General features: G+C 35.4%; 1 protein-coding gene across 1 annotated transcript; it reads right to left on the reverse strand.

The window, feature by feature from the left end:
• Positions 1 to 314: 314 nt before the first annotated feature.
• Positions 315 to 752, reverse strand: LOC107892787 (uncharacterized mitochondrial protein AtMg00810-like). Its single transcript, XM_016817839.1, has 2 exons — positions 515 to 752; positions 315 to 421 (listed from the first exon to the last, which is right to left on the reverse strand). The coding sequence occupies exons 1-2, from the start codon at positions 750 to 752 to the stop codon at positions 315 to 317; spliced, it is 345 nt and encodes a 114-aa protein (XP_016673328.1).
• Between the last annotated feature and the right edge of the window lie 15,824 nt (positions 753 to 16,576).

Raw genomic sequence — 16,576 nt, forward strand, 5'->3', positions numbered from 1 at the left:
CTTTTTTCTTTGTTAAGCAGAGTGGTAGCTTTATCGTAGGAGATGACACACAGCTTCTGTCGTGATTCTTGAAATGCCTTGGTCAGGAGAGGTTTAGTGAAGACATCAGCAGCTTGATGTTTTGCTGGAACATATCCAACATGAATTTGATTGTTGAACACCTTTTTGCGAACAAAGTGAAGATCCAAATCAACATGTTTTTTTTTCGAATGTAGTACAGGGTTGGCAGCCATGGCAACAGTGCTTGAATTGTCATACCAAATTTTGGATGGTTCAATTAAGTTGATTTGGAAATTTAATAACAGGGACTATAACTATATAATTTCTGAAGCTGTATCAGTGAGGCTTCTGTATTCTGCTTCCACAGTCGATCGAGAGACAGACCGTTGTTTCTTGGAACTCCATGAAATAATGTTGGATCCTAGAAGAACACAGTGATCCGATGTTGATCTTCAGTCATAGTCATTGCTTTCCTATTCGGCTTCAGCGTATGCTACGAGGTTCATTATTTTACCAGAAGTGAGCACCAATCCATAATCTAAAGTACCTCTTAAATAACGAAGAATTCGCTTAACAGCAACCCAGTGAGAATATCTAGGATTTTGCATATATTGAGCAACTTTGTTGACACTATATGATATGTCTGGCCTTGTGTGGCAGAGATATTGCAGTGACCCTACTATGCTTCTATAGTGTTGAAGATCGCTAAGAGCATTACCATCATCTTTAGCTAGTTTCTTGCCAACTACCATTGGTGTTGTTATGGGTTGACAATTCATCATGTCATTTTGAGCAAGCAAGTCCAATGTGTACTTATTTTGGTTGATGAAGAAACCATTACCAATAGATTGAACTTCAATTCCCAAAAAATACTCAGGACTGCCTAGGTAATTCAAAGAAAATTGTTTGTGATGTTGACCAAATGTATTTTTGATTGTCCCATGTGAGCTTCCCATTAGTAGTATATCATTAACATACATAATCATGTAGGTAATATTTCCCCCATCTTTAAGAATAAATAGTGAGGGGTATGCTTTAAAAGAAGTGAAGCCAATGGTAATCAGAAATTGTTGTAGTTTATAAAACTAGTTTCTTGGTGCTTGATGCAAGCCATATATAGCTTTATGAAGTTTGTAAACTAGAGCCTTGTAGTCATCATGATATTGCTCAAAACCAAGGGGTTGAGTTATATAGATATCCTCAGATAAATCTCCCTTTAGGAATGCGTTGTTGATATCAATGTGTCTTAGATTCCAACAATTATAGGCTGCCAAAGCAAGAAACATTTTGACGGTAGCAAATTTAACTACTGGGCTATAGGTTTCACGAAAATCATACCCCAGGACTTGAGAGAAGCCTTTACCAACAAGTCTCGACTTATACTGTGCTACTGTACCATCCGGGTTTTTGCTACGTGTAGTCATGGGGTGCACATTGGTGGGGAACAATTATTGGTGGTATTAGTATCTTCAGGAGTATCATCATTGTCTAGAGATGGATCAATGGGTGTCTCATATGGAGAAGGTGGACTTCGAATGATAACATCAGAAGGGTCCTCTCGAGCATTAGAGTGACTTATAGTTGTAGAGGGGAAAACAAGTATTATTGGTAATGGAGATGGTGGTAATGACCCAAAATGTATAGTGGAAGAGCTCGACTGAGGTGAGGAGACCGTAGGAAGAGAAGGGGATTCAAATTCAGTAAGAGCATTGGTCACCAAGGATGATCGGCTAGCTGCAAAAAGGGAAAACATGTTCATTAAATAGTACATGTCTGGAGATGTAGATCTTACCAGAATCTTTCTTAAGACACTTATATCCATGATGCATTGGACTATATCCCAGAAAGACGCAAGCTTTGGAATGAAAATTCAACTTGTGCGGCATGAATGGATGGAGGTGAGGGAAGCGTTGAGATCCAAAAACACGTAAGAACTCATAATTTGGTGGTCGGTCATAAAGTTTCTCATGTGGTGAAATTCCACCAAGAACATTGGTTGGAAGTCGATTTATGAGATAGACACCACTAAGAAATGCATCTGTTCAAAAATCGAAAGGGTAGAGTTGTTTGAGCTAATAAGGTAATACCCATTTCAATGATATGCCTATGTTTCCACTCAACAATCCCATTCTATTGAGATGTATGAGGGAAAGTGACACGATGTCGGATACCAAAGTTAGCCAAATATGAAGTGACATTTCAAAATTCACCTCCCCAATCAGTTTGAACAACAGTAATAGTAGTGGAAAATTGATTAGAGACAAGTTTCTTAAAAAGATCAAAGGCAACAATGGCTTCATCTTTTGATTTCAGTAAATACAACCAATAGTTCCTTGAAAAGGCATCAACACAAGACAAGTAATATCGATATCCTGATGAAAGTTCACGAGCTGATCCCCATAAGTCAAGCTCGACTAACTCAAAAGGTTTGGTGTAGATGATGGTTGAGTTAACAAAAGGTAAGGGATGACTCTTCCCCATGCAGCAAGCCTCACACAATGGAATTTGTTGTTGTACAAACTAAGATTTATTGTATTTCTTCATGACTTTATTCAACACCTCAACTAAGGGATGGCCAAGACGTTTGTGCCATAACCAAAATTCAATAGGAAGGTAAAATAAAGTGAGCAACATCTATTAGAGTGGTTTGCATGAGTTGAGGTCGAGTTGGTGTAGCGAAAAATCGATACAAACCATCTTGTTCCTCATTGTGCAGGAAAACTTCGTTTGTATGTTCATCCTTGACAAGACAGTAACCAGGATAAAACTTAAAATAAACAATATTATCTTTTGTGAATTTGGAAACTGAGAGCAAATTGTTAGAAACAGTAGACACATGTAGTAATTCATTCAACAATAACAGTCAAGATGAAGAAGATATAGTGGAAGTGCCAATATGATTAATTGGGAGGGAAAAACCATCACCCACAATAACCTTACTAGACCCAGTGTAGGGACTATGTGTTGAGAGATTAGCGAGGTTGCTGGTGACATGATGAGAAACGCCAGAATCGATAACCCAATTTTGAGTTTTGGAAGATGATACTGTAGCAGTGGTAGTGTTGGTAACTTGTGTGGAATGTGTGTTTGTTGGGGGGCGTTGGAGAGGATATGGTAGTGTTAAGGCTTATAGTATCTGAGGGAGATTGGACAAATGGGCAGTGCTCGTCTAAAGAAGTATGAATATGAGATGTAGTTTCATAGCATTGGAAAGAGTTGTTATAGGTGCAGGTGTTGACAGAAGGGTTGACAATTGGTGGTTGAGGTGGAGAGTAGGTTTGGATACCTAAAAAAGATTGGTCAAAATGGTAATAACATCAGTCAACTAAGTGTCCCATTTGACCACAGAGTTGGCACTGTAGAAGCGATGTGGTCCTGCCTCTGTTACGATTGCTACAAGATGACTGTGGCCTGGGAACAAAATGAGAGGTGTAGAAATGTCTTGAGTATTGGGTTTAACTAGAAAAAAATGATGGGCTCAAAGTGTTGGGCATAAGGCGCGAGGTTGAGATAAAATCTATAGGTGTGGGTGGTGTAACTTGAGCAGTATTGATGGATAGAGGAAGACGGAAGGGGTCGTGAAGATGAAACTCAGCATCCAAGAGGATAGTCATGACATGGTCAAGGGTATATGGCTCATGACTGGAGGTAATTACAGCAACAAGTGAGTCATAATCTTGAGGTAAACCATTTAAAATGGTTGCAATGTGTTCAATTTCAGAGATGGGACTTCCACAAGCGGTAAGGGTGTCACTCACTTTCTTTAATTTGGAAGAGATAATCACGCATAGAGAGTGCAATTTTGCAGAGAGAGCGAAGCTTGCAATGAAGGTGAATCACTTTGGTAGTGGACAGGGACGAGAAAAGACAGCTTAAGGTGGACTAGATGGAGGCCAAGGTTTCTGCACCAACAAGTTCTGGTGGGATATTGGAGCTAACAGTGGATAGAAGCAATAAGGCAATGGCACAATCTCGTTTGAAAAAATGAGTATAGTTTGCATTTGGAATAGATTCACCAGATACGGTGACAGCAAATTTTGGGGGTGGAGTGGTGTAACTATCAAGAAAATGTTCCAGGCTATGACCTCGAATAGTAAATAGGATTTGCTGTTTCCAAAGGAGGTAGATTTTCTCATCTAATCTGTGATTGACGAGTTTGGTGGAGAAAAAGGATGGCGATTGAGAATCTAAGGTGAAGGCAGTAGTGAGGGATGGTGGACTATCATCTAAGTCAGACATTATATAAAGAAAAAGAAGGATTCAAGTTCAGGTATGGAGGATCGAAAAATTAGGCTCAGATACCATATTAAATATGCTGAGGTAATATTTTCTAAAGCATTGTATTGCTAGAAAACCTGTTCTTTACAATTACAGTACATATAAATATATAATATCAAAAGATTGTCTTTTGTAAGAGAATGGAGAATAGAGACAAAGAACAATAGAGACAAAGAACGTTGTTGCAAACTTGCAATGTGGCTGTATCACACATCAAATAGGCTTGCAATGTGGCTATGAAATACAACTAATACTTAGTGATCTCAACATAAAAAATCAAATTTGGCCTCCTCAGTTTTGGGTATAAAACTTTCATCAACCTATTTTGGCTCGATCTAGGAAGTGTAACAAGCTGATAAACCATGTCTCTGTAGTTCTGTCTAGCTCTACCCCTTGTTTTGATCTTATCATGCACGCCACTAGTTATGTCAATAATTGATTGATTCTTTCTAATTTTTGCTGAAGGTTGAAATAGCTTATCGTCATTATACTGATCATTAGTTTCACAATAACTTGAAGCTCTTAACTTTCTACATTTTACTGTTCTTTAGCATTAGCAGTGCCAACGGGAGTGGGCACTCCCTCAAACACTGAATTAGGATACTTCTCTTTATATCATCTCTACACATCTCATGGACTCCAGCTGATAAACCATAAAAGTAACATGTTTTAATCCATGCTTGGCATGTTTTTGGAGGATTTATTATGTAAATTAGTGAATTTGATGCTCCTAATCATTTAAATTTATGTTTCTATGCTTAGATGAGCATAGGGAAGTGAAAGGAGCATAAAACGGGCCAAAATCAAACAAAAATAGTTGTTTTCAGGAATCACACGGCCTGGGCACTTCCACACGGGTTGGCCACACACCCATGTGCCAACCCATATCGATTTCTAACCCTGCTTCTCTTTTACAAGGAAAAACCTAATTTTTAGGCTTTCTGAGCATTCTAAAGTTTATAAATACATATTATAAGAGGAATAAAGGGAACACACAGAGAAGAACGAAGAAATTACTTGAAGAACACCCTCGGAATCAACTCAAAAGTAGATCTCCTTCAAGATTGAATATCTCTATTCAAATTTCCTTCGAAGTTTTATTGGGTTTCTTATGTCTTGTTGTTATTCTAATTTTGAGATGTTTCCTTCCCAGATTATGAACTAAATTCCCTAGATACCTAGGGAAGATGAAACCTATGATCGATCTTATTATTTGATTTTCTAAATTACATGATAAATACTTGATTCTTGTTCTCAATTATGTGTGCTTATTTCTTGCTTTAATATTTTTAGGATATTAATTCAAGTGTGATGTGCTTATTTCAATGGAGCAAAAGTCTCTGTTTAAGAGTAGATCTAGCATAATTGAGTGGAGTTGCATGCAATCCTAGAAATAGGACGACATAAATCTACTGGATTAGAGTCAAATCTAATAGGGGGAATCCATAGATCGAGTTAATGCGATAATAAAAGTTTTAATTAGAAAGAGATTTCAATTAATCAACCTAGAGTTAGTTGTTCTTATTCTCGAAAGAGATATAAATATAATTTAGGGATTTCTACAGATCAAGGCACAAGTGAAGTATAGGTGGATTCTTTCCTGGGTATTGTCTATCTCATTAGGTTTTCTTCAAATATTTTCATAATTCATTCTCTGTCGCGTTTTTAGTAATTAGTTTAGTTAATTTTATATTAAAACAATTCCTTCAATTTATTGGCTAGATAATAAAGAGATAGAAATTACTAGTACTTTTAGTCCTCGTGGATACGATATTCTCGACTCATCATAGCTATACTGTAACAGCCCATTTTTTAGTCAAATTGGAACAGTGGTTTTGAAACCATGAATTTGAGGTCAAAATATTTATTTTATTATTTTATTAAAGTTTACAACATGATAGAATTATTATGTGAAAGTTTCGTAAAGAAATTTTATTGTTTGAATGCTTAATTCAGTGAAAAGGACTAAATCGCGTAAAATGCAAAATGCATGTCCTATTAGTTAAAGGTGTCAAATAGCTTTGAAATTTAAATATGATGGCCTTAAATGGTAATTAAACTACTTTAAACATTAATGGACATATATAGACACATTTTAGGTGTTTTAAATGGTTATTAATTATGGGTATAATTGTAAATCAATTATTAACATAAGATAAATAAAAACTAAATAATAAAAAAGATGGTGTTCATCTTTATTTACCACCAAAATTGAATGAAAAATAAGCTAATATAGGGTTGTTCATTTGGCAATCATAAATTCTTCAATTAGGTATGTATTTTGACTCAGTTTTTAATGATTTTTATGTTTTTGAGATCGTTGCTTTGTATTCTAGCTAGCCCGTACCTTAGATTTTGAAATTGATAAAGATTTAACATGTTTCTATTGTTGAATACTTGAGTAATTTTATTATTGATGTATTGATAGATTTACTAGTTTTGTAAAGTGTTTTTTGATAAAAATGTCAAAAAGGGGTTAAATTGAGAAAATGTAAAATTAGGTGGGTAAAAGTGTGAATAAATTGAAAATATGGGCTACTAGTAAGAGTGGTAAATTCAGCTAAGCATGGATAGTACTAAATTGCATGAATTTTCAATTTTATGTGATAAGGACTAAATTGTAAAAATATGAAAGTTTATGGGAAAATGTGTAAAATAACCCTAGTATGCGTTTTGGACTAAATTGCATAAATAGTTAATTAAATAAGCTGATTTTGATAATATATAGATCAAGATAAGCCGAGATCGGGCTTAGATCAGGGAAAAGGAAAAGTGGACGAATAGTTGATAATTTCCATCCGAGCAACTTGAGGTAAGTTCGTATAATTAGAATCAAACTTTTAAATACTTGAAATATTTGTAATGAATGTGTACAATTGAGTAGTTGATATATTTGGAATGTGAATGCCTTATCGATATAGTTTATTTGTTACCAAGCCCCGTTTGAACTGTAAAAATTCATAGGATACGAGTGACATATCACTAGGGTTACCGTTTTGGTTGAGATTCTGCATGTGTTGCAGACTCACCTTAGCTCGTATGAGCTTACTGATATATCAGCTCGTAAGAGCTTACTGTTCTCAGCTCGTATGAGCTTACTATTTCAGCTCATTAGAGCTTACCGTTTCAGCTCAATAGAGCTTACTGTTCATAGCTCGAAAGAGTGGAAAATGATAACGAATTGACGGATAACTGATTTATATGTACTGTGTTTCACCCGAGTATCCTTCGAGATTCTAATAGGTTCAATGGGCATAAATTTTAGGGTATGGTAAAGTATCGTTTATACGAACAAATTACTATTATACGATTGAAAGTAAAATGTTACCAATGATGTTCATGATATATGTAAATTTGATACGATATAATGTATTGAGTATTTACATTGAGAATATGGATGATTTCATGTATTTAGATGACTAACTTGCGATGAATGTTTGTGTTTAGGTAATTGGTAATAAAATTGAATACACTTTAATTATTGCCTTGATTATGTATAAATGGTAAGTTTAGTTCTGAATTATACGGGCTTACTAAGCTATAAAGCTTACTCTATTTCTTTTTCCATGTTTTATAGAGGTTCGATAGCTCGTTCGTTTCAGACAAGTCAGAGTTATACATCACACTATCCAATTGTTGATTGGTACTTATGAACTTGTGGTTATATGTAAATATGACATGTATAGGCTAGTTATAATGGTGATAATTATGGTCACTTGAGATTGTGATTTTGGTACATTTTGTGTTATAAGTCTAAGCCATGTGATTTGGCTAAACTTGTTATTATGTTGTGGTATGTTTTGGCAATTAGTTGATGGAATGGAAATATGCAAATGAGTTTTGTTATATGGTAGGCTTATGAATGAGAAATGTATGATATTAGCTAAGTATTTGAATACCAAGAGGAAATGATATCATATGTGTATGAAATGTTATGGAATGGCTGCCAATTGGGTTGTAAAAATGTTACCATTTATGCTTGTATATACATGTGCAAATAGGGTGGCATAATAGCTTTGCAAATAGCCTATTTTTTTTCCACTTTGGCGTGTGTCTCAGCTGTGTTTGATACACAGTCGTGTTTCACGGCCGTGTGTCCCTTGATGATGATATTAAATGAAGTCAGTATACTCTACACGGTCTCACGTACGGGCGTGTGACTGGTCGTGTGGTACAAGTCAGTATACCCCTAATTTTGGCGCACGGCCTATCGCACGGGCGTGTGACTTGGCCGTGTTGCATAAGTCAGTATACCCTACAGGTTTAGCACGACCTAGTACACGACCTGACACCTGGGCGTGTGTAACCACTTCGAAGGGCACACGGGCTAGACACACGGCGTGTGGTTGACCGTGTGACCCAAGTCAGTATACTCTCCAGTTTTCACACGGCTTGGCACACGGACGTATTTTTGGTCGTGTGATGCAAGTTAGTATGTATGCCCTGTTTCTACACGGTATAAGACACGAGCGTGTCTACTTGCCGTGTGAGGCACACAGCCTATTCACATGAGTGTGTGGTCCCTGTATGTTTGAAAATTTTCTAAGATTTTAAAATTTTCATATGTTATCAGTTTAGTCCCAAACCATTTCTAAAGCATGTTTAAGGACTCGTAAATCCTTATAAGGGAAAATATGATGGTGTTGAATGGTATTTGATTATGAATTCATAAATGTATGAGTTTTGTATGTTAAGTGATGTGTATTGATAGGTAACACATTGTAACCCTATTCTGGCGACGTATACGGGTTAGGGGTGTTACATTTATTGGAATCAGAGCTACAATTTAGTCGATTCTAGGTCTAACGTAGTGTATGTGAGTCTAGCTATACATGCCATATCTAAAACTGTGATAGTGTGACGACTCTTGACATTTTCAAATGTGTTTTTATATAGTAATAGATCCCGAACGAGCTGTAGCAGATGATGTTGAGAGTAACGCGCCAGCTCCCGTTCAAGGGATAGCGCCTTCTGAATCTAGACCTGTGACGAGTAGTCACGGGGGTGAGGCTAAAGAAGCCTTCTTTCAAATATTGAACAAGTGATTCACACTATACATTCATACGAACACAACTATTTAGTAACCTCCACCCCCACCTATTCCCCAACCGATTCCTGTAGTTCCTCAAGGTATGGATCCTTTGCGACTGAATAAACCACCTATTGATAAGATACGAAAATAAGAGTTGAGAAATTTAGAGCCACTATTAATGATGACCCTGAAGGAGCCGAGTTCTGGCTTAAGAATACGATTCGAGTATTTGATGAATTATCTTGCACACCTGAAGAATGTTTAAAATGTGCTGTATTACTGTTGAGAGACTGTGCTGTATCACTGTTGAGAGACACTATGTATCAGTGGTGGAATACCTTGATATTTGTAGTTCCGTGAGAAAAAGTTACTTGAGAGTTTTTTCAAGTTGAATTCAGAAAGAAATATATCAGCCAAAGGTTCATTGATCAGAAAAGAAAAGAATTTCTTGAATTGAAGCAGGGTCGCATATCAGTAACAGAATACGAAAGAGAGTTTGTATGACTTAGTAAATATGCTCGTGAATGTGTTTCTTCAGAAGATATAATGTGTAAAAGATTCGATGATGGATTGATTGAAGAAATCAAACTTTTACTTGGAATTCTTGAGCTGAAAGAGTTTGTTGTTCTATCTGACAGAGCTTGTAAAGCTGAAGAGCTTTGCAAAGAGAAAAGAAAAGTTTATTCGAGGCTAGAGACTTTAGAAAGAGATTTTTGGGAAAATCACATCAGTCAGCATCAAATAAATCTAGAGAATATCATCATTGTTCTGTTGCTTCTGCGGGGATTTCAATTAGAGATAGAGATGCGGAACATTTCAGCTCTAAACCTCAGACGACATCAGTTGCCAGTATGGGTAGTGTTAGAAATGTTGGACTTGAATGTAAGCACTGCAATAAGTGACATTACAGTGAATGTAGATTAGTGAGCGGAGCTTGTTTTAAATGTGGATCTCTTGATCATTATCTCTGAGACTGTCCAGAAAAGTTTACAGCTAAAAGAGATCAACCGGCGAAAGTAAGCAATACGGCTACTAGAGGTAGATCACCCTGAAACATAGGAAATACGAGTGGTAACCGAGGTGCTACGAGAGATTCTGTTATGAGATTTGAGGCACGAGCACTTGCCCAAGCTTATGCTATCTATGCACTAAAGGAGGTATCATTGCCAGACGTTATTACCGGTACTTTTTCTCTTTTTTATACTGATATAGTTGCGTTGATAGATCTTGGATCAACTTATTCATATATCTGTATGAATTTAGTATTTAAAAAGAGTTTACATGTCAAGTCTATAGAGTTTGTAATTAAAGTATCGAACCCCTTAGGCAAGTCTGTTTTAGTTGATAAAATTTGTAAGAATTGTCGTTTGATGACTCAGGGTTACTGTTTTTGGGTTGACTTGATTTTTTTACTATTTGATGAGTTTGATGTGATTCTGGGTATATATTGGCTAACTATGCATGATGCGGTTGTGAATTGTAGATGAAAGACTATCGAATTGAAATGTCAAAACAGTCAGATTCTTCGAATTAACTCTGATGATTCGAGTGAATTACCTATTGTGATATCTTCTATGTTAGCTCAGAAATATATGAAAAAGGGCTGTGATGCATAACTTGCATACGTGTTAGATACTAAGGTGTCTGAATCAAAGATTGAATTTGTACCTGCTGTTTGTGAGTTTTCGAATGTATTCCCAGAAGAATTACCGGGTTTGCCGTCGATCAGAGAGGTTGAATTTGGTGTTGAATTAGTGCCGAAAACAACACCAATATCGATAGCTCCGTACAGAATGGCTCTAACAGAATTAAAAGAGTTGAAAGCTCAGTTGCAAGAATTGACAGACAGAGGTTTTGCACAATCGAGTTATTCTCACTGAGGTGCACCGATATTGTTCGTGAAAAAGAAAGATGGCATGATGGAAGTGTATATCGATTACAGATAGCTAGATAAAGTAACTATAGAATACAAATACCTTCTACCGAGAATTGATGATTTATTTGATCAGTTGAAAGGGGCTACAGTATTGTCAAAGATTGATTTGAGATCTGGTTATTATCAGTTGTGAGTTAAAGAGTCGGATGTACCGAAAACTACATTTAGAAGGCATGGACATTATGAATTCCTCGTCATGCCTTTCGATTTAACTAATGCTCTTAAAATTTTTATGGACTTGATGAATCAAATATTCAGACCGTATTTAGATAGATTTGTTGTTGTATTCATTGATGACATTCTAATCTATTCATGAGATGAATCTAAACATACCAAACACTTGAGAGTTGTGTTACAAATTCTACATGATAAGAAGTTATTTGTAAAGTTCAACAAATGTGAGTTTTGGCTTCGAGAGGTTGGATTTTTGGGACATATTGTTTCAGCCGACGGTATTAGAGTTAACCCGAGTAAGATTTATGCTATTGTTGATTGGAAACCTCCAAGAAATGTGTCTAAAATCCATAGTTTTCTAGGCATAGTGAGCTATTATCGAATATTTGTGAAAGAATTCTTGATAATTGCGACACCAATGACAAGACTACTTTAAAAAGATGTGAAATTTGAATGGTCAGAAAAATGTCAGCCGAGTTTTGAACAGTTGAAAGTACTGTTAACTGAAGCACCGGTTTTGGTTCAACTTGAATCGGGAAAGGAATTTGTGATTTATAGCGACGCATCATTAAACAGTTTGGGGTGTGTTCTAATGCAAGCAGGAAAAGTTATAGCTTATACTTCAAAACAATTGAAACCGCATGAAAACAACTATCCGACACATGACTTAGAGTTGGTTGTAATTGTGTTCGCATTGACAATTTGGCGAAACTACTTATACGATGGAAAATGCCACATTTATATGGATCACAAAAGCTTAAAAAAATTGATGTCATAGAAGGATTTGAATCTACGGCAACAAAAATGGCTCGAATTATTGAAAGGTTATGAATTTGTGATTGATTATCACCCGAAAAAGCTAATGTTGTTACTGATGCCTTGAGCCGAAAATCTTTGTTTGCATTACGAGCAATGAATACCCAATTGATGATTTGTGATGATGGGTCTATTTTAGCTGAATTAAAAGCTAAACTGATATTTCTTTAACAAATCTATGAAGCTTAGAAAGATGATCATGAATTGCAATTTAAACGAATTCAATGTGAGAACATCCCTGATTCAGAGTTCCAGATTGGAACCGGTGATTGTTTAAGGTACTGGAATAGAATTTGCATACTGAGAAATTCAAAACACATTCAGAAGATTTTGCACGAAGCACACCAGAACTGCTTATCTATTCATCCGAGAAGTACCAAAATGTACAACAATTGAAATAGTTTTACTGATGGCAAAGCATGAAACGAGATATTTCAGAGTTTGTTTCTAAATGTTTGATTTGCCAACAAGTCAAAGCTGAACATCAAGTGCCATCAGGTTTACTGCAGCCTATAATGATTCCTGAGTGGAAAAGAGATAGAGTTACAATGGATTTTGTGTCGGGATTGCCCCTAAATTTGAAAAAGAAAGATGTTATCTGGGTTGTCGTTGATCAACTAACAAAATCTGCTCATTTCATACCGATACGTAAAAGTTAGTCACTTGACAGATTAGCTAAATTGTATATTTCTGAGGTTCTTCAGTTACACGGAGTGCCATTATCTATTATTTTTGATAGAGATCCAAGATTCACATCGCGATTCTGGAAGAAATTACAAGAAGCCCTAGGTACGAAGTTGAATTTCAGTACTGCTTTTCATCCTCAGACTAACGATCAGACTGAGAGAGTTATTCAGATTCTTGAAAACATGTTGATATGTTGTATTATAGAGTTTGAGGAAAGTTGGGAAAAATACTTGCCGTTAATTGAATTCGCGTATAACAATAGTTTTCAAACTAGTATAGAGATGGCACCATACGAAGCTTTATACGATTGAAAATGTCGAACTCCACTATACTAGATTGAATTGAGTGGGAAAAAGATTCATGTGGTTGAATTAATAAGAGAAACTGAAGAAAAAGTGAAAACGATTCGCGACAGTTTAAAAACAGCTTCAGATCGACAAAAATCCTACACAAATTTGAAACGTAAAGAAATTGAGTTTCAAGTTGGGGACCGAGTGTTTCTAAAGGTGTCACTGTGGAAAAAGGTTCTTCGATTTGGTCATAAGAGTCTGTGTTTCATCGGGCCTTATGAGATTATTGAACGAATAGGGCCAGTGGTGTATTGACAAGCTTTACAGTCAGAACTTGAAAAGATTCATAATGTCTTTCAAGTTTCTATGATATGTCGATACAGATCTGATCCATCACATGTGATGTCTCTGGTAGATGTTGAGATAAAGGTTGATTTGACGTATAGTGAAGAACTAATTAAGATTTTAGCTCGTGAAATCAAAGAATTGAGAAATAAGTGCATAACTCTAGTAAAAGTTTTATGGCATAAACACGGGATTGAGGAAGCTACATGGGAACCTGAGGAAGCTCTGCGAAAATAATACCCTAACCTATTTACTGGTAAGATTTTTAGGGACGAAAATCCTTAAGGGGGGAGAGTTGTAACAACCCGTTTTTGAGTCAAATCGAAACAGTGGTTTTGAAACCATGAATTTGAGGTCAAAATATTTATTTTGTTATTTTATTAAAGTTTACAGCATGATAGAATTATTATGTGAAAGTTTCGTAAAGAAATTTTATTGTTTGAATGCTTAATTCTATAAAAAGGACTAAATCACGTAAAATGCAAAATGCACGTTCTATTAGTTAAAGGTGTCAAATAGCTTTGACTTCTAAATATGATGACCTTAAATGATAATTAAACCACTTGAATCATTAATGGACATATATGAACACATTTTAGGTGTTTTAAATGGTTGTTAATTAAGGGTATAATTGTAAATTATTTATTAACATAAGATAAATAAAACTAAATAATAAAAAGGTGGTGTTCATCTTTATTTACCACCAAAATTGAAGGAAAAAGAAGCTAATATAGGATTCTTCATTCAGCAATCATAAATTCTTCAAATAGGCATGTATTTTGACTCGATTTTTAATGATTTTTACGTTTTTGAGATCGTTACTTTGTATTCTAGCTAGCCTGTACCTTAGATTTTGAAATTGTTGAAGATTTAACATGTTTCGGTTGTTGAATACTTGAGTAATTTGATGATTGATGATAGATTATGAAGTTTTATTAATAGATTTACTAGTTTTCTAAAGTGATTTTTGACAAAAATGTCAAAAAGGGGTTAAATTGAGAAAATATAAAATTAGGTGTGTAAAAGTGTGAATAAATTGAAAATATGGGCTGCTAGTAACATGTGGTAAATTTGGATAAGCATGGATAGTACTAAATTGTATGAATTTGCAATTTTATGTGATAAGGACTAAATTGTAAAAATATGAAAGTTTGGGGAAAATGTGTAAAATAACCCTAATTTGCATTTTGGACTAAATTGCATAAATAGTTAATTAAATAAGCTGATTTTGATAATATATAGATCAAGATAAGCTGAGATCGGGCTTAGATCGGGGAAAAGGAAAAATGGACGAATAGTTGATAATTTCCATCCGAGCAACTTGAGGTAAGTTCATATAATTAGAATCGAACCTTTAAATACTTGAAATAATTGTAATGGATGTGTATAATTGAGTAGTTGATATCTTTGGAATGTGAGTGCCTTATCTATATAGTTTGTTTGTTACCAAGCCCCGTTTGAACCGTAAGGATTCGTAGGATACGAGTGACATGTCACTAGGGTTACTGTTTTGGTTGAGATCCTGCATGTGTTGCAGACTCACCTCGGCTCGTATGAGCTTACCGATATATCAGCTCGTAAGAGCTTACTGTTCCCAGCTCATATGAGCTTACTGTTTATCCGCTTAGCAAGAGCTTACTGGTCATAGCTCGAAAGAGTGGAAAATTATAAGGAATTGACGGATTACTAATTTATATGTACTGTGTTTCACCTGAGTATCCCTTGAGATTCTAAGAAGTTCAACGGGCATAAATTATGATATGGTAAAGTATTGTTTATACGAATGAATTACTGTTATACGATTGAAAGTAAAATGATACAAATGATGTTCATGATATATGTGAATTTGATACGATATGCTGTATTGAGTATTTTCATTGAGAATATGGATGATTTCATGTCTTTAGATGACTAAATTTTGATGAATGTTTGTGTTTAGGTAATTGGTAATTGAATTGAATACACTTTAATTATTGCCTTGATTATGTATAAATGGCAAATTTAGTTCTAAATTATACGGGCTTATTAAGCTATAAAGCTTACTCTGTTTCTTTTTCCATGTTTTATAGAGGTTCAACTCGTTTCAGACAAGTCAGAGTTATACATCACACTATCCAATTGCTGATTGGTACTTTTGAACTTGTGGTTATATGTAAATATGGCATGTATAGGCTAGTTATAATGGTGATAATTATGGTCACTTGAGATTGTTATTTTGGTACATTTTGTATTATAAGTCTAAGCCATTTGATTTGGCTAAACTTGTTATTATGTTTTAGTATGTTTTGGCAATTAGTTGATGGAATGGAAATATACAAATGTGTTTTGTTATATAGTAGGCTTATGAATGAGAAATGTATGATATTAGCTAAGTATTTGAATACCATGAAGAAATGATATCATATATGTATGAAATGTTATGGAATGGCTGTCAATTGGGTTGTAAAAATGTTACCATTTATCTTTGTATATACATCTGAAAATAGGGTGGCATAATGGCTTTGCAAATAGCCTATTTTTGTCCACATGGACAGAGACACGGACGTGTGTCTCAGCTGTTTGTGATACACGGTCATGTTTCACAGCCGTGTGTCCCATGATGATGATATTAAATGAAATCAATAAGCTCCACACGGTTTCACACACGGGCGTGTGACTGGTCGTGTGGTACAAGTCAGTATACCTCTAATTTTGGCACACAGCCTACCGCATGGGCGTGTGACTTGGTCGTGTTGCATAAGTCAGTATACCCTACAGGTTTTGCACGGCCTAGTACACGGCCTGACACATGGGCGTGTGTGGCCACTTTGAAGGGCACACGAGCTAGATGATGGTCGTGAAACTAACTAAAAATTTGACTAAGACAAGTGCACCTATCGAACAGTAGTATAGTTATGGTGAGACCGGAAATATCGTATCCACAAGGACTAAGAGCACTAGTAATTACTATATTTTTATTATCTAGCTTAAGAATTAAATGGTTTTAAACTAAGACTAATAATTTAATTAACTAAAATT

This window comes from Gossypium hirsutum, chromosome A09 (genome assembly GCF_007990345.1).
Source record: "Gossypium hirsutum isolate 1008001.06 chromosome A09, Gossypium_hirsutum_v2.1, whole genome shotgun sequence".
Lineage (NCBI taxonomy): Eukaryota > Viridiplantae > Streptophyta > Magnoliopsida > Malvales > Malvaceae > Gossypium > Gossypium hirsutum.